The following is a 27,356-nucleotide window of genomic DNA, read 5'->3' on the forward strand; positions in this document are numbered from 1 at the left end:
TCATTTTGAACTTATTAAAATTTCATTGTTGTAACAAATAAGTGTAGTCAAGCAAGGTATCTCCTTTCATTCTCTAATTTTGTGTGTGTGATATGTACTAATGTATATAATTCATGAAAAATATATAAATTTAGTTTCTTTTTTCAGTTTTTTCAGCAGATCTTATAAAAGTCATTTCCATAAGACAAGTAAGCTTGTCTTACTGAGCTTATCAAATAGTGATCCATTGTGTTTATTTACTTCTCCATTTTAAAAAATAATACTAAACTAATAATTAACTAATAATCATTTTTCATGATTACTATTTTGTGATATTATAGTTTGAAATCCTATAATGCTATACCTGCTTTTTTCTTTTTAAATTTTTGATGTTTTGTTCCTTCAAATTACTTTTATTGTTATTTTGTCAAGTTCTATGAGTAATTCCTTGGTAATTGATTGATACAACATTAATTCAGTAGATTTATTTAGGTAACATCATTTTTATTTTATTGGTATAACCCAGCCATCTATATTGAGTAGTTCTTTAGCTATTTAAGTCTTGTTTTATTTCTGCAAAGAGTATTTTGAATTTATATATGTATGTGTATTTATATATGTATGTGTATCTTGGTAGATTAAGTCAAAACATTTCATATGTAATGGCTAAGGTAAATGGGTAAGGCTAAGGCTAAGTCTTTGGGCTTTGCTATACCTAGTTCCAACCTGTGTGGAATCTTGGTGACTTGCTGCTTTGTATACTTATAGATAGGTATCCTCCTTCCCTGCCCCCTCAAAAGTATTTATAGGTATCATCTGATAGTTTTCTGGTAGCTTAAGATGTAATGATGAGAAATGTTTTTGTTGGCTTTTGAGTTGAAACTGAGGACATAACAAAAGGTTACAGGGGTGTGAAGCACTGGGGCAACTCCTTCACCTATGGGCCCATAAATGAATGGGTCTTTTGCATGTATCAGATTTCTTCTTTCCTTATCTTAGATGAAGAAGCATCTTGAAATGAGAAAACTCAGGTAATCAGGAGAAAAGGAGAACACCCAAGGTAGCACTGACTACTCTAATCCCTAGAATCAGTGGCAATAAAAGCCATATCTGATGAGGAAATTATACAGCAGCCAGGAGGAATGTCAGCCTAGCTGAGCAAGGAAGTAATTCCCCATTAACTCTCTCAGCCCAAAACCTGATGGTGACTTAATGGAAGTGAATGCTTTAGACTTGTTGATTGATTGGGTTTCTTTTTTAGACCAATTTGATCTTTCTTTGAAGTATGGAAATAAAGAGTCAGAGGGACTTGTTGAAGTAAAACTTGGGAATGCTACATCATTCATATGTAAAAAAAATTGGAGCATAATTGAAGCAAATGTGGCCTGTTTATATCGTGGTTTTAAAGGGTAAGTGCATTAAAAAAATTATAGAATTATTATTGTTTCACCAATTTGAGTTTGTGGCTCCATTTGTGTGTTTACTGATTTTCTAATTTGTGGTCACACACCTTATATAGTAATTTGATATTAATTACCCAACTGTTATATTGTTTTTTTAGTTTTTGCTTAATTAAGAAAAAAAAGCGGGGTGGGGGGGTGGGGGGGGGAATTTCCCAGCCTTCTTTCTTCTAAACCTTGAATACATCCAGAGAACTCATCCACATGTTTACATCATCTACTTTTTATTCATTCATTCATTTTAAATTTAAATATAAAATAGGGAAAAAAAATTACCATGTGCACAGCAGACTATGAGACGATTCAAAATTCAAGCAATAAATTTCCATTTCAAGAAAGTTTTTATAATAAATACTACACTTTATATTCTAAGTTGTTCTTTTTTTGCTTCCATATGTTTTCTTTTGTTCTCTGTTATATAGTTTTTACTTTATTCTTTTTTCCCTTCCTCCTTCTATCTCCCCCAAGATACCTATAAATACACACACACACACACACACACACACACACACACACACACACACAAATGTATATTCACAAGCATAAACATAGATTTAATTAAATTTGTTTTAGCTTTAATTTTGGCTGAGATCATGATGACTATCTCTGACTTTTTTACATAATAAATTCTAGCTTCTGTCAGTTCTTCCTCCTCCATCTCATAAATATTCTTTTTTACCTTTTCCTACATGATTTTGCTTTTTAGAATCACAACATACTCAGCTCAATCTTCAACATATAGTTTACATTTCCACATGTAATACATACACAGTTTGTCTTTATTAAGTCCCTTATAGTTAGTCTTTGATGTTTACCTTATATTTCTTTTGGATCTTGCATGACAGATTTTCTATTAAGTTCAGATCTTTTTTTGCAACAAAATCTTAAAAGTTTGGCAATACATTGACTATCTTTTTTTTTTTCCATTCAGGAACATGCTTAATTTTTCTGGCTTTGATATTTTTGACTACAACCTCAGTTCTTTTGCTCTTCCATATATAGTGTTCCTAGATCTGTGGTCTTTTAATGTTGTCACTGCTAGGTTTTATGTGACTCTAATCATGGCTCCCCCATATTTAAATTGCTTTTTTTCTTGTTGCTCATAATATTTTCTCCTTGACTTGGGGGTTTCAGAATTTGGCTATGATGTTCCTATAGGTTTTCCTCATAGGATCTCATTCAGATGGTGATGAGTGTTTTCCTTTTTGTTCTAAGACTTCAGAAAAGTTTTCTTTATTTCTTATAATATTGTATCAAGTCTTTTTTTGATCACATCTTTCATGGAGTACTTTTATTCTTATATTTTCTCCTCTGGATGTTTTCCAAATCAATTGTTTTTCTTATGAGATATCTCATATCCTCTTCTTTTTTTCACTCTTTATATTTTGTTTTATTATTTCTTGGTCTCTTATAACTTCACTGGCTTCCCAATTCTAATTTTCTTTCCTCATATTCTAGATCTCCTTTTTCTGTTGGTTGACTCTCTTTTCATAATCTTGTTTTTTGTGAATTGGTTTTTAATTTTTCCTCAGTTTCTCTCATTTGCTTTTTAAAGTTTTTTTTTAATTGTTCTATGAATTCTTTTTGGTGTTACTCTTTGGTGTAAGAAACTTTTTTTTTTTTTTTTTTTTTTTTTTTTTGCTTCAGTATCCTTCTTCAAAGGATATTGCTATCTTCTCTATTCTTATAGTAACTCTCTATGGTTAGGTCCTTTCTCCTTTTCCTGACCATTTAAAAAAAATTTATAGCAGCTTGTTACTAGAGGTCACTTTAGTCACCTCTTGTCCTGGGGTGTAGGGGATAGTACCTCTGGTCTCAGGTCCTCCTTTAGTTCTTCCTTGTGGCCTAGAACTGAAACCAAGAACTCTGCCAGCTTGTAAATACCCAAGCAAGCAGCATTCCTGGGCCACTGCTTATGCATTTACCATACCTGTGCTGGTTCCTCCTTGCCTTGAGCCACATCTTAGCAGCATAGGTTCCCTCAACCTTCCACAACTCAGACCCCAGAGTCCCCACTTTGTAGGATAGGTGAAAACACTTGCTTTTAAACTACTTACATTTGCTCTAAGCCATTATTTTATCTTGTTTGTGGGGGAAGTCTGGACAACCTGGAGAATTTCTGGCCTATAACCACATCTTCCCACAATCTTCTCCCTTTCAACTATTTTAACATTTTTCTCATTCACATTCTCCCAAGTGAGTCAAACCAGAGTTGCTACCCAGATGAAGATAGACTAGGAATAGCAGCAGTCTCTGAATCACTCACCCTATTTCCAGCTCATTGTTGACAGCCATCATTTAGGGAAGAAACCTCCAGCAACTGCTACTCACTAGATAGACAAGCTAGCCTAGTTGATGTGGGAAAGCACTCTTCAAGACAAATAGGAGACCCAATGTGCCAAGCAAGTTGAATTATTTCCTCTACCTCTTAGAACAACTCCTCCCCTCATGAGATAGATAAGAACCTTGAGCCCAGCCTCAGGTATGGCAACACTATTTCCAGACTAATCACCTTGCTTCCATCTGCCTTCCTCATAACTTCTATCCTAGCCATCATCCATCATATGCCATCAGTAGGAGCAATTCTTGTGAAGATTTGACTTGATATTCTTTCAGGTGCAAAGCCACCTCCTCAGCAGTCAAATCTAATGAAGTCTTAAAAAGCCAAAGTCCTTGGCATAGTCAAATCTTTCAACAGGCAATATGAAGGGTCACATCTGTTATATTCTATGACATTTTCCCACATTCCTTCCTCCAAGGATTCTTTAGTATCCTGAACCAGAGCCTCCATCTATTTTGTTCCCCCAATTTTAGGACCCCAGTGATTAACATTTCCTTTCATTGAACCACTTTACATGGTATTAACTTTTGCATTAGATATTTAGTTGGAAAGTTTATCATACAAAAATGTAATTATTTTCTTTAGTATCTTGAGGGGATATGATCCTTACCCATACCATTTCACTCTCTGGAAGAGAAGAAGGATTACACTCCCACCAAATTCAAGTCCAGAACTCCATTGGGCTAGTCTTAGACCTTTGCTCCTTAGAGCTTCCTTACTAAGCTAATTGCTATGCCTGGTCTAGTTATTTGGACTCCTACAAACTGAATCTTCATGGTTTGAGCTCCTGAGTTGGAGACTTCATTCCCTATAACTAGAGAATAGAATTGAAAAGTTCACATGTGAAAAGAACAAAACTCTAGTCCTGTTTCTTAAGGTCACAAGTCCCACATGAGAGAAATAGTGCCTTCCCTGCTTCCCTTCATTTTCAGATGCAAATGCAAGAATATCTCTCTGAACCACAGGGTAGACCAGTGGATAATTTCAACACATATGAAGCAGCTCCCTCAGAATTTTTCATATAAGTAATACTATTTATGTGGCTTAAGCATATGCCAAACTCCCATTATAAACAGGAGAAATATATATGGTTTTATCCATGAAGGTTCCATGATGAAACATGGTATAGACTTAGAGTACAGATTAAAGGATTTTTGTTTTTGGACATTGCTATTTCAAGAATTTGTTTTGCTTGACTATGCATATTTGTTACAGATTTTTTTTTCTTGCTTTCTCAATGGGTGAAAGAGATGGAGGAAGAAAATTCAGAAGTGAAAATTAAAGTTGATCTTATTCTTAAAAAACAGTTCACTCTTTAATATTAACTCAACTTAAATTACCATAGAATATCATACTTTTCACATCTTACAATTTTCAAAGGACTTTCATACATATGTATGTATGTAAATTTTCATTTGATCCTCTTAACAACCTTGTGAAGTCGACAAATAAGTATTATTTTATTTTACTTTATTTTACAAATGAACAAACTAAGTCCTAGAGAAGATTAAGTGATTTGTCCAAAATGTAGTACTTGAATGCCAGTATTTCAAGGCTATAACTCTTTCCCCTATACTATGTAACTCTTCTGGAAACTTTTTCTAAATTTCATGTAGTGTACATTGTATTTAACATATACTTTAACATATTTAACATGTATGGGACTACCTGTCACCTAGGGGAGGGAGTGGAGGGAAGGAGGGGAAAAGTTGAAACAGAAGTTTTTGCAAGGGTCAATGCTGAAAAATTACTCATGCATATGTTTTGTATATTAAAAGCTATTATAATAAAAAATCCTTTAAAAAATAAATTTCATATAGTGAAAATCAATGTCATTCAAACATTGAGACAGTTCAAAAAGTGATGATTTAATTAATTGAATTAATTAATGCAAAATTAGCAAGCTATCCTCAACTGTTTTACTTATTCTCTCTCTTTTTTTTGTGTGTGTATTATATTTACTAATTTAATTGTTTATGTCCCTTCAGAGGAGCTGTTGATTATAGGAAAACATTTAATTTCCCTGATGATATTGATTTCAAGATCACTGACTGTTTAGAAGCAAATTGTAGAGGATTGGAGACTACTTTGGCAGAATGTGTTTTAATAAAAAGAAAGGCTAATAGCAAGGATTTGGCTGGTGTAGTATGTCATACACAAGAAACAGGTTGGTAGAACATTTGCTTAATATTATCATATTTTACCTCTAGTCCTTGATTCAGGGGTAGCTAGGTGGTTCAGTGGCTAAAGCTCTGGGCCTAGAGTGATGTGACCCCAGGCAAAGCATAACCTCTGGTTCATCTAAGTTGCCTCATATGTAAAATGGAGAAAAATGGGGCACCTGCCTCTTAAGAAGGCTAAATGAGATAATCATTGTTTATTTAGCACTGTGTCTAGCACATCTTAAGTGCTATGTAAATGTTAGTAATTTTTAATCAATCCTTTACTAAAATATGTACTCTAAGCTCAGATGTAAGGTGGTGTCAAAGGCAAAATTGCCCTTCAACAATCACAAATAAAGAAATTGGTGATGTAAATTTCAGAGGTTAATCAGTCAATCAGTCAATAGAAATTTATATACTTACCACTCTAGGCCTAGAACTGTCCTGCTCCTGTGTATGCATAGACAGTCAAATAGTTGCTGTTCCCAGAGAGTTTACATAAATCAATTAGCCAATCAATCCACTTACAATGCCAGGCATTGTGCTAGATTATGAAAAGCCAAGCAGAGGATTTTAAATTTGATCCTGGTGAGAGCCATTAGAGTTTATTGAAGATGGGGCTGACATAGTCAGATCTATAGGAAAACCAATTTGACAGCTGAGTGGAGAATGAATTGGAAGGGATCAAGAGACCTGAGGTAGAAAGTCAACAAGAAGGCTATTGCAAAAGTCAAGGCATGATAAGAAAACATAGAAAGCACTTTTCAAAACTATGTCGCTTTTTAAAATTTCTGCAAACCTCTAAACTTTTGCAAACTACTTTTTGTTAACATGCTACTGTTACATGAAAAAGACAACATGTATGCCTGTGGGTATAAAAATATATACAAAAACATTTGGAAGATATTTTTTTGGCAGAGGGGGGCACTAGACAAGAGCCCCACATATGAAATGATATTTGAGCTACTCTTTGAAGGAAACTTGAGTAACAAACATGATTCTTTAATGTTTCTATAGCCTCTTTCTTCCAAGATATTCCCAGAAACCTTCAGTTACCATGCAAATATCAATTTAAGGTTTTTGCTGGAGGGATAGTATTTAAATCTTGGCATGAGCCTATCATTAGCCCAGTTTGGCTACTGTAAGAGACAACTATTTCTTTCCATTCTGTGTCCATGAGATAAAGTATCTGATGACAAGAGAACTAACTCACCAACTCGGTTACTGTAAATTAATGTGGGTAGATCCTTTGGCTAATCTTTGTGCTTAACTGCTATAGCAAACTACCTGTTGGCAAAGTTTTCTTTCTTAACATCTAAATGTAATTAAATTTAGAGGCATTTTCTAGATTTTGGAGTAGCTTTGGTATTTGTATAATAAAGCAGAATATCTGTTTTGTCACCTGAAAGGAAAACAGAGATTTTTAATAAAGGAAAGGATGAGAATTAAAATATGCCATCATCTAGTAGTAAGCTTAAGTCCCACCTGACTATAGAAGCCAAGACCTTCCTCAGAAAGTAGAAACCTCCTTTAACAATTTCCTAGATTGAGTTTCAACCCATAGGACCTCACAGAAGACATGTAAAAGGGCTGTATTTGAATCCAGATATCCTAGTTCAATTCCTGGTTCTGCTTCTTACCAAAAAGAAGCCACCAAATCACTCTAGGCCTCAGTTTCCTTGTCTGTAAAGTTAGTGGATTGGACTAGGTGAGCTTTGAGGTCTCTGCTAGCTCTGTATTTATGCTTGAACTTCTGTATTATACTGAAATTCCAGCACTTTTGTCATTTTTTTATTCCCAAATTAAATGGAAAATCCAGGCACCAAGGAAATAAATGTTGAAGGAAGTTTTTCTTAACTTTTGCTTAGCAGATCTCCTTGATGATGATTCATTCCAGTGTGTCAATGGGAAGTTTATTCCACAGAAGGAAACTTGTGATGGCATCAATAATTGTGGAGACCAAAGTGATGAACTATGTTGTAAAGGTACAAATACATGTAACTTTTAAAACACACTTTACTAGGTAGAAGTATAGAAGTATATGCATGTGTAATAGGGATTTTAGATAGATCTGAAATATCCCCCATCATTCTGCATTTCCTTAAAGACTGAATTTCAGACTTTATAAGGATTACCATGGTTGGGTATTTATGCCATCCTTCTCCAATTTCAAGGAAGTGATTGGGCTTGGATTTACAGTATATCTATTATATATCTGAAATCTATAGTTTGTATGTATATTCTTTTTTTAGGGGGAGAAAGTTAGTATAAAAGCCACTTTCTCTAGTCATTTCATGAAGAAATAGTCTTACCCCATATTTGGAGGCTACCACTTTAGTTAATCTCAATCAGTTTAGTTTTCCTTCACCAAATACTTTATTAGACAAAATACAATCATGATTAGCAAGCAAATTTATTTGCTGAAGAAAGCAGTAAATCAGGGAAGTCATACAGACTAATTTAAGCAATAGAACACTATAAGTTAAAAGGTTCTGTGACCTAGGATTGAGATGAAATTTCAACTCAATTAAAAATGAAATCATACTGCGAGTTCACTCTTAGTGGTTTCTAGAACATCAAGTACTAAGAATCAAGTGCCATGTTGAGTTACCATATCAAGAGGTAAATATCTATCTTTTATTTCTTCTTTTGTTTCTCAGAAGTCTCTCCATCAATCTAGTCACATCTTTATATATGTGAGTGTATGTACATGTGTGTGTATATGTGTGCACATTCAATACGCATGTCTAGGGGAAGGGGAGATCATAGGGCTGTCCTTCAAGGTACAGCTAAATGAAAACCTACCCAGAAGTAGACCTGCACTGATTAGACTGTAAATGAGTATAATAGGACTTTTAGGATGATGTGAACAATAGCTTTTTTAAGAGCAAAATACTATATAATTTTTTTTCAATTCATGGAATCTTAGAGCAGGAAAGGACCTTAGCAGCTACAGAGTCTGACTCTTGTATTCTGTAGAATGAGAACTTGATATCTAGAGAGACTAAAGAACTATTTACCATTACATAACTTGTTAGTAGCAAAATCAGTATTCGTATTTAGGTTACTTGCCTCCTTGATTTAAAAGAAAGTATAAATTCACTTGAAAATCATTTTTTTCAGTTTTAAGAAATGACAACCCTTTGCATATCTATAATATATAACACATATGGAATGTATACCTACACACATTTTTTTTTCTTACAGGGTGTAGAAGTGGAGGTTTCTTTTGTAAATCAGGTGTTTGTATACCAAAAAAATATCAATGTAATGGTGAACTGGACTGCATTAATGGAGATGATGAAATGAACTGTGAAGGTAATTTGGAACTTTATAATCACTTACCTGTATTGGTCTGAATATTGGTCTCATCTCTAAAATAAACTACCTCTGAAAGGAAAATACATTTATGTACACTGAAAAAAAAAAAAAAAAAAAAAAAAAACCGGCTAAGTCACTCCATTGGGGGGAGGGGAGAGGGGGGAGGGAGGAAGGGGAGGAGTTGACCTACTAGAGAGAAACTTGTGGTATAACTTGAAGAATTAATAAACATGAAAAGTTGATCTTAGTTGCAAATTTTGGAATTTTACCACTTGGTACATTGACCTTATAGTATCCATGAATAATCTACAAGTGAAAGGGGGCCAGAGGTCAAACTGCTAATAATTATGTAAATAAAATTTTTTAGAGAGAAGAACTCTCTCTTTTGTTATCTATCCCAGTAGATAGATAATATGGCAGGAGAAAGATAATATAAGAACTTGGTGAGATGATTATAAATAAATTGGGTGAAATCAGTACTTTCAATCAGTATATTAGCAGGGGGCATTTGCTTCCTTGATTTTGCAGCAACACCAACACCCAAAAGGGGACAACTAGCATAAAGTTCTCCCTCTACTGAGGTAGGGTCTCAGGAAAACCTTTTCCATTTTAAGGTCTTACAAGTGCCTTGTACTTCCAAGAATGGAATTGTAAACCACACTTGTGTTTTACTATTGCAACCCACATTTCAAATGGAACATTGCTTAAAACTCTCCTCATGGTAAAGAAAATGATGACTTGAAGCTTCATGCTTTTTAGAGCGGGAGAGAGTTGACAGAGAGCTTTGGAGAGGAGAGATTTTCTTTTCCCCTCTTTTGAATGAAATTTTTGAAAGCAAGAACTTTTTTTGTCTTTCTATCCCAAATGTTTAGCACAATGTCTAGCACATAATAAATGTTGATTTGTTAACTTGAGTTCAAAAAAATGCCGTGTCACTATCCAAGGGTCATAGAAGTGAACATTGAAATGCCAACATCAGCCTTCTCTTTGCTTCCCAGCACATGGACTGGAGGGATGATTGGAATATAATTACTGTTGCAAACTTTTTCTTCATGATAGGTATGCCTGGATGATTGTTACTGATGTTTTTGTACTACTTAGAAGTTGGCACCTTCAGTATGAGTGTGCTTAGCAAAATTTCATTTCTCAGAATTAGCAAAGTTTAAATTGAAGCATGCTGGTGGGTAGAATTCAAATATCCTTCCATGTTCCTTCAAACCAGTCCTTATACCATTTCTATCCTTAGGATTATAGCAGAGGAATTCTTAGAGATGAGGATAAAAATAATTTTTCCCCCCATTTTTCCCTCTACTGGTAAGACAGAATTTCTGGCAGTTAAAACTATAGCCCAGCAAATTTTTGTTTGTTTGTTTGTTTTATTCTTAATATATAAATAATCTCAAGTCAAAGTTGTAGGTATGTGCTTTGTTAGTTTATCAGAAATAATAAGTCAGGGACAGCTAGGTGGCACAGTGCCCTGAAGTCAGGAGGACCTGAGTTCAAATGTGATCTTAGACACTTAACTCGTCCTAGCTGTGTGACCGTGGGCAAGTCACTTAATCCCAATTGCCTCAGCAAAAACAAGAAAAGAAATAATTAGTCAAATGTCATTAGCTACAAAATAAGAACCTATGTAATTGCCATCTTAAATAATTAAAGATACCTGCAGTTGATTATCACTACCACTAATCCAGATAGAGATTTATCATTTAAAATTTACTAATCCAGATAGAGATTTACCATTCTTGAGTATAATCTGTGGCCCTTGCCTATTGGCAGAGTTCTCATTGTTATACTGCTAGAGAAAGGCAAGAAAGAACTGAAGATAGTCAATATTTCATATTTTTTAATAATGATGATAATAGCTGTTCCTTAGCACCTCCTGTAAAGAAAGAGTTGGGAAGAGGATAGAAATAATTATTAAAATAGATCATGAATTCTTTCTGGGATTTCCCTTATCTGTTACACAGCCTTCATTTAGTAGTGCAGATTACAAGTTGACCATAAATTTGATATACAACAGATTTTGTCATATTGTTTTGTCATATTGTTAATACTGGACTATATAAATATATGGGCATGTATATAATACTGATTTGGCATCATTTTTTTAAACATGAATTTTCTTTAAAAATTGTCTTTGCTACATTGAAATATTTGTGCTTTATTTCTAGATGTGGGGCATTCTGAAGTTCAAGGTAAATATTCTGATGTTGAGTCAAAAATACTTGAATTTAAATCCGACCTCAGATATTTACTAGCTTTGTGCCTCTGGGACAAATCACTGAACTGCCATCTATTTCAGATTCCTCATCTGTAAAATGGGAGTAAAATTAGCACCTATTTCCTGGGGTTGTTGTAAGAACAAAATGAGATTCCATTTATTTATTTTTATTTATTTATTGAGATTATATTTATAAGGCACTTTATTATTTTTTTTCATAAAAGTCATGCTGTGAAAGAAAACAAAGATCTCCCACTCTGATTTTAAAAAAGCAAAACTTCAAAAAAAAAAAATTGAGGGGAGGGCAGAGAAAGAGTATGCTTTAATCTGTATTCAGACACACAATCAGTTTCTTCCCTGGGTTTTTTCATCACAAGAGCTTCAGAATAGTCATGGATCATTTTCTGCTGAGAATTGCAAAGTTATTTATAGCTCATCATCCTAGAACATTGCTATTACTTTGTATATAATACTTTTCACTTTTCTTGAGTTCATGGAGGATTTTCCAGGTTTTTTTCTGACAGCATCCTGCTCATCATTTCCCATCGAACAATAATATTTCATGACAATCATATACCACAATTCATTTAGTCATTCCCCAATAGAGTCAATCCCTCAAATTCCAACTTTTTGCCTTGAGAAGAGAGCTGCTACAAATATTGTTGTACATATAGATTCTTTTTTTTTTTTAAAAAAAAAAAAACTTTTTTTTTTTTTTTTTTTTTTTTTTTGTATTCATGCCTAGTAGTGGTATTGTTAGGTCAAAGGATATACATGAATTTATAGCTCTTTGGGCGTAGATATATCTTTTGATCATTTATCAATTGGGACATAGCTCTTAATTTTTTATAAATTTGACTCAGTTCCCTCTATATTTGACAAATAAGATCTTATCAGAGAAACTTCTTTCAAAATTCTTTTTGCAATTACTATTGCTAATTGAATTTCTTCCTATGTATTTTATTCTCTCTCTTCTTTCACTCAAAAGTGTTTTGCTACTGACCACTCCTTTCCCCACTATGTTCTCTCTCTTATCACTTCCCCCTTACTGTATACCATTTCCCTCCTATTTTCTTTCAGGATAAGATAAACTTCTGTAGCTATATTGAGTTAAGTTATTTGAACTCATTCCTCCCCCTCTACTATAAAAGTTTTTTCTTGCCTGTTTTGTTTTGGTTTTTTTGTGGCAGATAATTTACATTATTCAACTTCTCCTTTTCCCTTTCTCCCAGTTTATTCTTCTATCTCACCCCTTAATTTCATCATTTTTTAAATCTATTATCCCTTCATATTCAACTCATACCTATGCCCTCTATATATACTCTTTCAATATAATATAATAATGAGAAAATTCTGAGTTATAAATATCATCTTCCCATGTAGGAAGATAAACAGATAACCCTTATTAAGTCCCTTATTATATCACTATCCTTACTACCTCCTTATGTTTCTCCTAAGTCCGTATTTGAAAATCAAATTTTCCATTCAGCTTTGGTCTTTTTATCATAAATACTTGAAAACATTGAATTTCCACTTTTCCTCTAAAGGATTTTACTCAGTTTTGCTGGGTAGGTGATTCTTGGTTGTAATCATAGTTCCATTGCTCTCCAGAATATCATATTCCAATCCCTCCCATTCTTTAGTGAAAAACCTTATGTTATTCTGACTGTGGTTCCACTATGCTTAAATGGTTTATTTCTGGATGCTTGCAATATTTTCTTCTTTAGGAGGTGATCAGTGAATTCTTTCCATTTCTATTTTGCCTTCTGGTTCTACAATATCAAGACTGATAATTTCTTGAAAGATGATCTCCAAGCACTTTTTTTTTTATTGTGACTTTCATGTAGACCATAATTTTTAACCTATCTCTCCTGGATCTATTTTTCTAGGTCAATTGTTTTTCCAATGAGATATTTTCCTTTTTTTTCTAATTTTTTTTGTAATGGTTTTATTATATTTCTCACAAAGTTATTAGATTCCATTTGCTCAGTTCTAATGTTTAAGAAATTTTCCACAATGAGCTGTTATATCTCCTTTCCCAATTAGTTTTGCTTTTTAAGGCATTCTTCTCTTCATTAGCTTTTTTTGTATTTCCTTTTCCACCTCTCTCAATTCTTTTCTTAATTTTTCTTCTCTCTCTCTTAATGTGATTTTCAAAATCTCTTTTGAGTTCTTCCATGGTCTGAGTCCAATTCTTATTTTTGATAGAGGTCTTTGGAGTATGTGTTTTGATCTTCATTGTCACTATAGTAACTTTTTATGGTCAGAAACTTTTTTTGTTGTCTGCTCATTTTTCTAGCCTATTACTTGGCTTTTAACTCTTTGTTAAAGTAGGGCTCTGTTTCTAGGGTGGAGGGTACATTGTCCCAAGCTTCAAGGATTTTGCACAGCTGTTTTCAGAGATACTTCTACAGACCTGACCACAAGTTCTTTTTTTCTGCCCTGGAGCTGTTAAGAGTGCTCAACTGTAGTTGTAAGATCCAATGTACTAAAGCAACAGGGTCCTGCTTTGCTGGTGCTGGGGCCGGAGCTAAGATCAGGGTCGGGATCGGGGGCTTTGTTGGCACAGCCTGAGCTGGGGATTACACACTGGACTCCCACCCTGTTGCCACAGACTTATTTTGCTGACCTTCCAGGGTCTGCTTACTGGCATGGGGCTAGGGCTGGGGCTGGGGCTGGGGCTGCACTGGCACAGCCTACACCAGAACTGCATGCTGGATTCCCACCCTGATATCCCAGACATTTTCTGCTGACTTTCTAAATTGACTTTGGCTGAAAAATGTTTTACTCCATCTTTTTGAGTGTTCTGATGCTCTGAAATTTGTTTAGAGTTATTATTCAAAGGAATTTTGAGCGGTTTAAGGGAGAGATTGGCAAATTATTCTGCCATCTTGGCTCCACCCTTGGGCAAGATACTTGCCCAGCTACTCCTCTAGTGCCCTATTTGCAAGTAGGGAGATACCCTTACAAACTTAGCTCAAATATCTCCTTTATATGAGGCTTTCTGGATCCTTTCTTAAATTGCAGTTGTCTCTCCCACCCCACCCCCCAAAAAAACCCAATCATCTTCAGAATGTTTTTGTATATGTTTTGTATATGTTTATTTTTCTATATATAGACTCCTTTGACAAAATGTAAGCTCCTGATGAGCAGGGACTGTTTTGTTTTTGTCTTTGTGGATTGATAGCTTGTGTGATACATGAGAGAAAGGATCAGTATTGGTTCTTTTACTCTATCGGGCCTCTTGGTAAAGTCTGGAGCTTAAAATGTTTTTTCCTCTAAATCTAAATCTAAACCTGATATTCTACATGTAGTTAAAACCACAACCAACTTGGCCAAAATTTCTGGTGATTCTTTATAACACTCCCACATTCAACCTTTTCTGGAAATAACTGCATATGTAAAATTAGTAAATTCATGAATTTTTGGACAGGGTAGGGACCAGAGCCTGAAGAGCTGATGGATGGATAGATTAGGGAATGTGTAGGACATGCTTTCCCCTCATTGCTTTAACCTTTAATGGGATCTTGTTTTTTACTCCATTCATCATTATCCTGGTCCTAATGAGCACTCAGGGTCTGTGTCAATCCTGTTTTCCATCTGACTCATTGCTCTGCCAAGCTCTTCTAGAATTAGTCTAAAGCAATGCTAACAGCATTCCTAAAAGTACATCAAATACAATTTTCATTTAATATTAACCCAAATAATCCATTCTGTAGTTTCTCTTGCCATTCTAAATAGTATATAGAAAATTTAACAATTATAAATACAGTATTATTATTTACATTTTTCTTCAAATTTGGCTTAAATAAATCCATGTGATCTATAATTGGGGTCATTTTTCATCATATAATATTATATTGACATTATATATATATTTCATCTTGCTTTATTATATTGGACTTGACAGCCTCAACTTCAGTTCAAAGTAAATATTACATTTATTTCACCATTTATTAGATAGTACTAAAACCAACATTTTGAACAATATTTGAAAGAGTACATATACATTATTTTATATTGTATAAATAGAACACAAGATGTATATATGAATGGATGGCTGTGTATATTTATCTAGAATTGTGGTTTCACTGATCTATTCTACCAGTGGAGATCAGCAACAGTTCTACAAGTCTTGCTATCTGGGTCCCTGAGAGATTTCTTCCTAACCTCTGTCTCCTATTTAATTCGGCCGATGGCTTATATGGATAACCATGATGCAGGCCTCTACTCTAGACTTTGATTCATATATGCATAATGAGCTTTTGACTTTTTGAATTTATAAGGTCATTCTACTCCATGGCATATCAGATTTGGTATATATATATATATATATATATATATATACATATATATATATATATATAAAACCCCATTGTTTGCTGCATCTGAGCATGATTTGATTGGTTTTCTCTTCATTGTGTTTTTTTATGTTTTGTGATATTTTGATGGTTTACTTTCAGGTACTAGAAATTCTGAACATGAAGTCCAAGGTAAAGTATCATTACTTTTATTTAGAGTAAAAAATTCTATGTAGATTTGATGTCCATGAGCATAGAATTTTTTTAAAGAGACTTAACCTGTTTATAATTCCTTCCTATAAATTCTTTTATTTTTAGAGTAATCAATAGTTAAAAAAAAAAAAAAAAAACAAACTCCAACTTTGTGGGGCAACAACCATTGAATAGCAACAAAAAGGCAAATTTAAGCTTGGTTTAAGAGAAAACTTGCTAATAATAAGAGCCACCAGAAATAGCCCTGAGGTATTAGGTTTCCCTTCATTGGAGATCCCCAAGCAAAGACCAGATGCCTACTTAACTGGCATACTGTGTGACATAATGGAAAGAGCACTGGATTGCAAATCAAAGTATTTGGGTCCAAATCCTAGCTCTGCTGTTTTCAACCCACACTGGACTATACAGCCTCCAATGCCTCTTCCAACTCTAGAGCTGTGACTAAGATTCTAAGTCATCTAGCTTCTGAAGGCCTCAGTTTCCTTCTCTGTAAAATTAAGACATTGAATTTGATTACCTCTAAGTTAAATTATAGCTCTAAATCTATGATGCTCTTAACCAAAAAGGGATTTTGATTCAGTCTGCTTTGGCCTACATGGCCTCTAAAATCCATTCTAACACTGAGGTCCTGTTTCTGATGGCATGACCTTATAAAGACCCTAAGAGTTCTCAGTAGTGCCTCAGAAGTCTAGTGAGTGGCCTGGAGTAATACCTATCACAAATAATAAGGTACCTTCAGCAGTCTACTCTGGAGAATATAAGAGTGAGGAAACAAAATAGCATCATGGCTATGCTATCATCCTTTAGGACTACCATCTCCACTTTTGTATCCTTGCCTTAAGAGACATAACAGTGGATATTAGATATTCAGACCTCATGTTGATAATTAAAATGTTGTAAAACATTACAGTGATAACATATATTAGATTGTTTGCCATCTAGAGGAGAGGGTGGGGACAAGGAGGGGAAAATATGAAACACAAAGCTATGCAAGGGTCAATTTTGAAAAATTATCTGTGCATATGTTTTGAAAATAAAAAAGCTTTAAAAATAAAAAAAAAAATAAACGAACACAAAATTAACTGTTGGCATTTTGTTGTTCAATCATGACCAACTTTTCATGACCCCTTTTTAGGTTTTCTTGGGAGGAATACTTGAATGATTTGTCCTTTTCTTCTCCAGCTCGTTTTATAGGTGAGGAAACTGAGGCAAATGGGTTAAGTGACTTGCCTAGGGTCACACAGTGAGGAAATGACTGAGGCTAAATTTGAACTCAGGCCCAGTACTCTATTCATGCATCATCTTGCTGCCTCATTTGTCATTTGTTATTTTAAAAGAATATAAAAGGAAAAAGATGGAGTTTGTATTTGCCTCCTGCATATTAGAGGCCTGAAGAATGAAATGTATATACACACTCTTAGGCAGAAAGGAAATGTATAATGGATAGAGAGCCAGTTTGGAAACCAGTAAGACTTGGATTCAAGACAGGCCATCCAGAGGAAGCTTTTTATATGATGAAGATTCAGCACTCCTTTACAGCTTGGCAAATCACTTTAATCTCAGAATTCTAGACAACTCACTAAGACTGTAAATTATAAAGAAGGTGTTAGTTAACATTGATTGAAGAAATTTCTCACCAGAAGTAACTACTCTTAAAAGTAGGGAAGTAATTACCAGTGAGGAAATTCCTCGATCAGTGCTGGGGACTGTTGAGGACAACAGATGAAAACAGAGTTTTCGTCCAAAAAAAGCAAAAAAATCCCTTGATGAGATAAGATGATTTTATATGATTTATATGATTTACATATGATTATATGTATTTTATGTTTATATGATTCACATATTAAATATTTAAGTATGGTGACACCTTTCAAGTGTCAAACTTGATCAAACAGTAGTTTAGAAAAGGGCATTATCTCTTAGTAAAGAACTGTAAGTTCCTTTTATTACCTATTCCATTTGTCTAATATGAAAATCAGGACACAAGGGGGCAGCTAGGTGGCACCAGCCTTGAATTCAGGAGGACCTAAGTTCAAATCTGGTCTCAGACACTTAACACTTCCTGGCTGTGTGACCCTGGGCAAGTCACTTAACCCCAGCCTCACCAAAAAAAAAAAAAAAAAAAAAGAAAAAAAGAAAATCAGGACACTATGTGTCTTGGGCATTTAATCTCTCTGGGCTTCAGTTTTTTTCAACTGTGACATGAGTGGATTGAATTAGAGGGCCTGTAAAGTAATGATTCTCTTGTCCAAAGTCACCAAAATTTCTGGGTAATCATCCATAACTGCGCAGATCTTACCTTATATAGATCAAGAATGAAGGTGAAAGAAAGATTTTTTTCAGTTTTGTTTTTAAGGGAGGACAAGTTTATAGGAAAGTCATTATGAAATTATAAAATGTCTAGAGTATTAAAGCTTAAATTATTTCAATTTCATATGTGCAAATAAGTTTGAATTTTTTTTGTAGAACAAGATGAAATACTGAATGTTAATATGGATGAGGGTAAGTTATTTAAAGCTTTCTGCTTGTTGCTTATTAGTCAAGCTGTGCATATTGATGTATCTGTCACGAGCACGCATGCATTTATAATAATGAATAATTTTATTGATCTATATTTTTGAAACTTTGATGGATCTGTCATCTTGTGAATTCTTCCTTCCCTACTCTATTCCCACCTTCTCATTATGTGCAGTTCTTGCTTTTGCCCTCCCATAAATCCTCTACAGAGATTCAGTTTTCTCATATATAAAATTAAGTGATATAACAAAGAATGATGGGGAAGGAATTCTAGAGAGAGATCTTACATTCTAGATCTGTTTCTACTACCTATGTAATAATAACAGTAATAATAGTTAGCATTTATATAGTGTTTTAAGATTGGCAAAGCACTTTATAAATATAATCTAATTTGATCCTCACAGCAGCCCTGGGAGATGATGGTATTATTATCCTTATTATTACAGATGAGGAAATGGAAGCAGGCATTAAGTAATTTAGCCAGGAGTCACACAGCTAGCATATGACTGAGGTGGAATTGGAATTCTCAGCCTTCACATCTTCCCATATCACATCCTACTCTACTCCCTGTGCCACCTCCTAACCAATCCAGGAAACTTGAGCAAATTGTTCTCTCCAAGCCTCAGTTTTCTAATTTGTAAAATGAGGGCTTTGGACTAGGTGATCACTAAGATCCTTGTACCTCTAAACTTGTAGTCCTGTGATCTACCCTGGAGGCTTTGTTTTAATAATTTGTGCATATTAATGTTGTGTTTATGTTATTCATGAGCTATCCTATATTTTTGATTCAGAAACTATCTCCTTTTCCACATTTCATTCCATAGATCTGTTTCAATAAACATGCTCTATACCTCTCCATTTGGCTTTGGGTCATTTAAAATTTGGATTATTCCAGGACTATGATGTTTGATTTGTTGTTGTTATTCAATCTTTTTCAGTTATATCTGACTCTTTATGAAACCATTTAGGCTTTTCTTGGCAAAGACACTAGAATGGTTTACCATTTCCTTCTCCAACTCATTTTACAGATGAGTAAATTGAGGGAGAATTAAGTGACTTGCCAAGGATCACACAGCTAGTGAGTATTTAAGGCCAGATTTGAACTCAGGAAGATGAATCTTTTTGATTTGAGGCAAGTCATTCTTAGTATTCATGCAATAGTTATTGCATCAGCTATCTGCCTCCTTGATCTGTTTAAAGAAAGACAGAAATATCTCTGTACTTAACTGTTATTTTCTACTCTTCAAGAAAAAAAAAAAGGATAGGATACAGGTACTATTACAGGGGAAAGATTAATTAATTTAATATCCTGGTCTACACCTTGTTGGTTCTATACTATATTATTAGTTTCTTTCTGTAGTATGTCTAAGACTTGATAGATGATGGATCATGTAGACCTATACTTGTGCCTGTCAGATAGCTATTGAGGATTTGTATGTTTGAACTGGGGAGGGGCAGATCTGGTCTGGGAGCATAATCAGAATCCCATCAATAATGTCTATCTTCCAGGCTTGTTGTGAGAATCAAATGAAATCATAATTGTAAATAACTTAACATAGTGCCAAGAACATAATATGTACTATATAAATGTTAGCTATTACTGGAGTTAGTATTCAAGAACAGTTTTGTTTCCATCTGAATAATCTAACTAGGTTCATAGCTTTACAAAATAATGTTTCTCTCAGTCTTCCATCTTTACAATTAAAAATTGCTTCTGAAATAGATATTGACATTAAATTCAGTCAGATGGAACAGTTTACCCTTAAAAAAAGAAGCATTTTGCCATAGAATTGTCTTTTTTTTTTTTTTTTGAGACCATTCCTGATGGCTTAGATCATTGTTAAACTAATAAAGTAATGCTTTAATAATTTAAAATATAAACATAGTAGTATTATTGTAGAGTGTGCATATAGTCAACTCTAGTATCTGCAAGAGGATTATACGTTTTTAATTCTAGTCTAGATTTTTTTCATAACCAATATTTTTCTAGGCCATCCTCCCCTCAGTTACTGTGTACTTAGAAAATTAAATGTGAAATCTTAACCAAGAAAACGAAAATCAAGAAAATATCCTCTGTGCAATTACGTAATGTTCTAAAATTTCAAATATAATTTGCAAATACAATGGCATTGCATTGCCTGTGATTTTGACCTCTTCTATTAGTGGGGATAATCAAGAAATGACTAAGTTCAATTTGATAATGCCATTATCTTTTTTTTTTCCCCTCAAAAGATAGAAAATTATTGAAGTCTCTTTTACCCAAAATAAGTTGTGGTGTTAGAAACAATACACATATTCGAAGGAAACGAATCGTTGGGGGAAAGATTGCAACTAAGGTAATTAGAGTCAATTTTTTTAAAATTAAAGCTTTTTATTTTCAAAATATATACGTGGATAATTTTCAAAATTCACCTTACAAAACTGTATTCTAATTTTTTTTTCTCTCCCTTTGTCCCACCCCTCCCCTAGATGGCAGGTGATAATTGGATTCAATTTAACAAACATTAAGCCCTTACTCCCCAGAGAGCCCTAAGCATAGTGCTGAGGCTGTTCAAAAACAAAAAAGAAATAGTCCCCCGAGCACTTAAGGCTAATTACCAATTGGACAATACTCTATTAGCATATTCTTGGAAAATGGCCCTTCCCACTATTCTGTGATGGCTTGATAATTGGTGTATACAGAGAATTGTAGGAGGGTCTAGGGGCTGGAGTAAGACTAGCCAGAGTCACTTTTGGGCAGTAGTCAAAGAGGAGAGGTCGTGGAGATCCTGCGTCCATCCAATTCACTTCTACCCCTAAAGACCAAGAATAAAGACCAAGGATTTTTGCTTATCCTGACTCCAGCTGATTCTAAAGTATCCAGGGTGCTAACTTGGTCTTCACAAGGACTTTACATGCCAAATGGACAATTTGTTCCAAAGGCTGTAAAGGAAGTCATTGAATATTTTTTTAGTCATAGTGATGTAAACTGAGCTATTTTTTTTTGGAGGGGGGATGATGTAAATTGTTTCCCCTTTAACCTTGGGGGGGGCTGAATGTAAACTGTGTCCCCTTTGGGGAGACTCTCAATCCTGGCTAAGGCTAGAGCAGAGAAATCTATTTTCTCCCAGATTTCAGAGGAAATATAGCAGAGCTTTGGGAACAGCACAAAAAGGTTATCTGAAGGTCTGAGAAGAGAAAATTAGGTCCCCAATTTCATCATCAAATCACGCCCCAAAAAGAGAGCAGAATAGGAGGGAATAATAAGAAATAAGCATTTAAATGACAGGTCACCAAGCTGGCAAGGCAGAGGAGAGTTTAAAGACAGTTCTTAAGTTCCCCTGCAATTCCCATTCTGTGTGGGGAGGAGCAAGTGAGACCAGAGTGACAGACTGAGAAAGAAGGAGAAGTCTCCCCCATAGCAAAAAGAAATTCAATGGTCCTATCAGCCACATGCAGGGGTAGCCAGGGTTCTGATGTCATGGTGGAGCAAGAGGGAGCTTGACCAAACCCCGAACTTCTGCTGGAGGGTAGGGCATTGGGGACAGCTTGTCCCCTGTTGGCAGTCCCCCCTGCTTGAACTCAGGGTAAGGAAACCATTTCCTCGAACAATTTCCATAACACCTAAAGCACAAACTCCTTTGTTCCCAGAAATAACAGCAGCCAAGAGGTGGGACTGCTCTTTATATCTTGCTCTGGCCCTGTGGTCTTCCTCCTCTACTGCAGCTTGGTCCCTGTTATTAAAGACTCTAAAAGCTGTTTCTAACAGCTGGGTCATGGGAGTTTGAGGGCCCAAGGCTAACTTCTGCAACTTACTCCTATATCTCGGGCAGATTGGTTAATAAAATGCATGCTGAGAACAGTGGTGCCCTCTGGAGAAGTGAGGTCCAGATTAGTGTATTTCCTTAGAACCCACTACAAGACAGCCCTGAAAGAGGACAAGATTTCCACAGCTCCTTGAGTGATCTCCCTAAATCTGAGACAGGCACAGCATCAGCCCCTGGGAGGTACTACCAGAAGAGGAGGATGCAGACGTCATCCCCAGATCCTCTTTTTCTCTTATATAGGAAGAAATAATGATATCAGGAAAGATCGAATTGGAGGACAATGGCTTTAAACCCCTCAATATACTTTGTGGGGTCCTCAGAGTACCAGCCCAGTCTTTCCTTAATTTGGGAAAAATCTGACATTGAGAAGGGTACTTGTACTCCCAGTGTTCCTCCCCAAAAGTCTGCTATTTCCCTCAGGGGCAGAGTTTAGAAAGGGTGGCTGAATCAGGCTCCTGAGGAGGAGAAAGGGGAGGGTCCTACTCCTTGTATGAGAAGAACTGAGGAGTAGGAATTGGGCAGCCTCAGAATCTAGTTCAGGAGGTGGGAGGAATCGGATTGAAGAAAAAGGGATCCCACACCTTATGTGAGAAGGACTGAGGAGTGGGAACTGGATGACTTCAGAACCTGGTTCAGGAGGTGAGGAGGATCGGGTATTGTGGGACTAAGGTCCTGTTTTTGAATAAGAGGGTGGTTTTGGAAGAGATTTGCAGGCCTTCTGATAAGGACTGCAATGGGGAGCAGGGGAAGTATCTTCCTTCAGTTCCCCTACAATAAATCTTACCAGCAGCATTCTGCAGTATTGTCTTAATTCCGGATCTTGAGATAAGGCCATAAAGGCTTGGACATAGGGAATTTCAGTTCACTTGACTTGCAAAGCAAAACAAATCAAGCTGCTGGATGGTGCTGTAGTTAATTTAACCATTAATGGGCCATTTTTCCTGGTTCTCCAAGATATATTGAGGTTAGGAAACATTGCAAAAGTAAATGAGTTTTTTAGTCTTGAGATCTTTCAAGCTGAATTTTTTTTTAAGAGACAGCCTAAAGGATTCCTAAAATCTTTAGGAATGGAAATGGACTGCCCCATTTTGCCACAAGCACCAGATTTCCTGATTCGTTCTTCTAGGAGTCGAGAGAGAGGAGAGAGAGAGAGAGAGACGAGAGACGACGAAGGAGAGAGACGAGAGACGAGAGAGACGAGAGGAGAGAAGAGACGAGAGAGAGAGAGAGAGAGAGAAGAGAGACAGAGAGACAGAGAGACAGAGAGACAGAGGGGGGGGGAGACAAAAACACTCCCTGATTAAGGGAACTTTTTGTCAAAGCACAGGAATTCCAGTTGGAACATCCCTAGACTCAGATTTTCTCCCTCCTAACTATAGAATAGGCCACCAGCAAAAAGGGGCTTACCTCGATCAGGCTCTTGGGGATCCTCATACCAGGCCACAAAAAGATGAGGCAGGAGAAATGAGGAAGAGAGATCCCCTCTGACTGGTGTCGCAGATTCTTTGTGAAAGAATACGCAACCCAAAGTCTGTGTGGCAAAAAGAGAATTTTTATTTTCACTAAGAAGAAAGCTTTCTTATCTGGCAAAACTTCTGATTAGGAATTTGGCAGAGGTGGGTTAACAGAACTTTTGATTATATTGAGTAAAATTTGGCCTGGGAGCTGGGAGCAGTTTGAGCCACTCAGTAAAGAACTAGTGACTGTGCCATGGGCCAACATCTCCAATTGAATGAGACCACTTAACTTGGGAAGGGCATTGTCTGGGAAAGGTGTGCTTTTCCCAGAATTTGAGAGTCTCCCCAAATGGACATCCAGCCCCTCCAAAGGTTAAAGAAGACACAATTTATATCATTTTCCCCCAAAAGATCTCAGTTTATATCAATAGGATGACACGATTAGGTCTATGGTTTAGGAACATCAATTTAGCAGCTATATTGAGTATATCTTGGAGAAGAAAAAGATTGGAGGCATGGAAAATTTTTGAGAACTATTAAAATAGTCCAGTTGGAAATTAATAAGGGATTGTAGATGCTGCATAAATTGAGAGAACCAGAGAAATTTGAGATTGTACTGAGGAATTATACATAATTACTGTTATATTTGCATATAAATATACATATTGCAATTTAATAATAATAATTGTTATTATACCAGGGGAATTGCTAATTGATCAATGGATGCTGAAGGAGAAAAAAAGAGTTAAGGGTAACATAATAAAACCCAAACCACATACTTGAATAAAGGGTCTTTACCATATAGATTTTTCTAGAGAAGGGTAGATTGGAAAATAAATCTGAGGCGAGTATGTAATAAAAAATCTAAGGGTCTCATAGAGAAGATACACTTGGGAATTTGAGGGATTTTATCATTAATTGCCCCATGTCACTACAACTATAACTCTCCAGATATTTTTTATAGGGGCAATTCCCATGGCAGGTAGCAATTAAAGAAGGTGATAAAATCCACTGTGGAGGAATCTATATTGGTGGCTGTTGGGTCCTGACTGCTGCACATTGTGTCAGGTAAAAATATTTTTAATAACGTGGAGCAATGAAATTAGAACAAAAAGGTAATGGTAGAAAAGGCATATATGAGCAATTGGAAAAAAATTGAAAAAATAAAAAATTCATCACTTTCTCATAATTAGTAGATATAGCTAGAGTGTCCCAGACAAACTCTGGAGCAAGAACTCTTAACTTGGAGTCCATAAACTTTTAAAAAATTATCTATTTTGATAATTGTATTTAACATTTTTGTTTCCTTTGTAAACCTATGAATTTTATATATTTTAAAACATTCTAAGAAAGGACCCATAGATTTCACCAGACTCATAAATGACCTTCATTTTCAGCCTCTACATCTTTTCATTGCTTCTAATCATAAATATTTTACTGTATTACCAAAAAATAGTATCCACAACACACTTTCTCCATCACTGAAGTCTAGAGAAGTAACAAAACAGTAAATTAAGCCTTGACTTATATATTTTTCCTGCTTCTGAAGTGTAAGGTGGTTACCAGGAGAATTTAACAGTCTGCTCTCCCAAGCTAGTTCAAGTAGACTTTAGCACTATAATGTTTTCTTCTCTTGATTCTTCCTCATGAACTCCATGGCTTCTTTCAAGATTCAGTGCAAATTCTACCTTGTATTCCTTTTCTTGTTTCCTTCAATACTAGTGCCTTCCCTTGGAGATTACCTTCAATCTACTTTGTATATATTTTCTTTGTACCCTAGTTGTTTTACTTATTGTATCCCGCATTAAAATGTGAACTCCTCTTGGGCAGAGACTATATTTTGCTTTTCTTTGTATTCCCAGCTCTTAATTAAACTGCCAAACACAGAAAAAGATTAAAAACTCAGAGAATCTTATTTACTACCCAAATGGCAAGATCAGAATGAACACTTTAGGAACAAAAATGACAACTTCAGTTCCATTTCTCTCATTTCTAAGCTTTAAGGCATATATTCTGTGTGTGTGTGTGTGTGTGTGTGTGTGTGTGTGTGTGTGTCTCTCTCTCCCCCCCCCCTTTTCCTCTTTCTCTCAACCTCCCTTTATGTGTATGGATATATATATATATATGTATATATGCATATATATATACATTTATATACATTTGTATATATGTAAGCTAATTGTGAAAATTGTCATCATTATGAAAAGATAATATAAACTTTGTGCTATTATGCCAGTTAATGAAAGTCAGTCATCTCTCCTTCTAACCTCTCATTCTCTCCCTCCCCGAATTGTGAATGCAAGAGAAAGTCAATTTTTTAAACTTGTATTCCATATAATGGCAGCCACATGGTCTCAGGGCTAATGAAGAGAAAGAACATTTGGGAAATATGAAAAAAAAATCCCTTTTAAAAAGGGAAGAATAAAGAAATTAATTAAATGTTTATATATTCTAGTAAATATTTTCCATTTTATCTTGTAGAAAAAATATAGCACATCGGTATCAAATATGGACAGGATTACTAGACTGGATAAAAGTTAACAGTGGAGCTGGAATCCAGAGGGTCAATCGAGTGATAATCCATGAACAGTACAGTGGAGTCACCTATCAAAATGACATTGCTTTGATAGAAATGCAAAAACACCCAACTAAAACCACATGTGAGCTGGTGAATACTGCCCCTGCTTGTGTCCCCTGGTCCAAATATCTCTTCAGACCTGGTGATAAGTGCTTTGTTTCTGGCTTAGGACGGGATGAAGGTATTTCTTTTGTTATTTATTAAACAACATACAAGGAGGTGACAGCTATGCAGAAAATAAGTTTTATATTGTAGGCAACTTAATTGTCTTCAAGGAAGAAAAATGCTATCAGAATGCTAAAAGTTGTTAAATGTAGCTCCTCTTCTGAAGGACCTATTACAGAGTAATTCTTATAAGGAGACATAAAATTATCATGGCCTATTGAAGGTATTGGAAAAACATGGGGAAACATTTTTAAAATATTCAAATATGTATAAATAAAATATTTATTAAATATCTATTGTATTCTAGACATAGGTTAGACACAGGTGATGCTATAAAGAATAAAATAAACTCTACATATAGGAGCTTACCTTCTAATGAAGAAGACAAGACTATATATGAATAAATGCAACATGATCATAAAGTAGATAAATGTAAATGTATACGAGGTAGTTTGGAAGAAAGTAGTTGATCCAGGAAAGGCAGCATGCAGAAGATTGTGCATGAGCTAATTTTTTTAAAAGTTTCTACAAGCATTTGTGAGACTTTATTAATAACCTCATTTTTACTTTGGAGTTGGCAACCATGAACATCCCCTGGGCTACTCCCAAGAAAGAGTCCTGCTTCCCCTGCTGTCTATGCTAACAGTTCCTGAGTATCCTGGCAGCACAGTGGAGGAGTGAGATCTGACTCTCCTGTCTGAACTTCCTGGGCTAAACTGCCCCAAGCCAGGATTTCTTTTTTTTAATTAATAATAGTTTTTAACTTTCAAAATACATGCAAAGATAGTTTTCAACATTCACCCTGGCAAAATCTTGTGTTCCAAATGTTTCT

The 27,356-nt window shown here is 35.2% G+C and overlaps 1 protein-coding gene across 5 annotated transcripts in view; it reads left to right on the forward strand.

The window, feature by feature from the left end:
• CFI (complement factor I) overlaps positions 1-27,356 on the forward strand; it is a 39,763-nt gene that overhangs the window by 4,752 nt on the left and 7,655 nt on the right. The window contains exons 3-12 of one of the 5 annotated variants that reach the window (XM_074274061.1): positions 1,241-1,388; positions 5,769-5,947; positions 7,811-7,927; positions 9,150-9,260; positions 11,438-11,461; positions 15,951-15,980; positions 18,468-18,503; positions 20,751-20,854; positions 24,746-24,849; positions 26,263-26,540. In XM_074274061.1, the coding sequence (XP_074130162.1) occupies positions 1,241-1,388; positions 5,769-5,947; positions 7,811-7,927; positions 9,150-9,260; positions 11,438-11,461; positions 15,951-15,980; positions 18,468-18,503; positions 20,751-20,854; positions 24,746-24,849; positions 26,263-26,540 (1,131 nt within the window). Of the gene's footprint in view, positions 1-1,240; positions 1,389-5,768; positions 5,948-7,810; positions 7,928-9,149; positions 9,290-11,437; positions 11,529-15,950; positions 16,007-18,467; positions 18,504-20,750; positions 20,855-24,745; positions 24,850-26,262; positions 26,541-27,356 lie in introns of all 5 variants that reach the window. The other 4 variants (XM_074274062.1, XM_074274064.1, XM_074274065.1 and 1 more) reach the window with 4 other exon arrangements.

This window comes from Sminthopsis crassicaudata, chromosome 6 (assembly GCF_048593235.1).
Source record: "Sminthopsis crassicaudata isolate SCR6 chromosome 6, ASM4859323v1, whole genome shotgun sequence".
Classification (NCBI taxonomy): domain Eukaryota; kingdom Metazoa; phylum Chordata; class Mammalia; order Dasyuromorphia; family Dasyuridae; genus Sminthopsis; species Sminthopsis crassicaudata.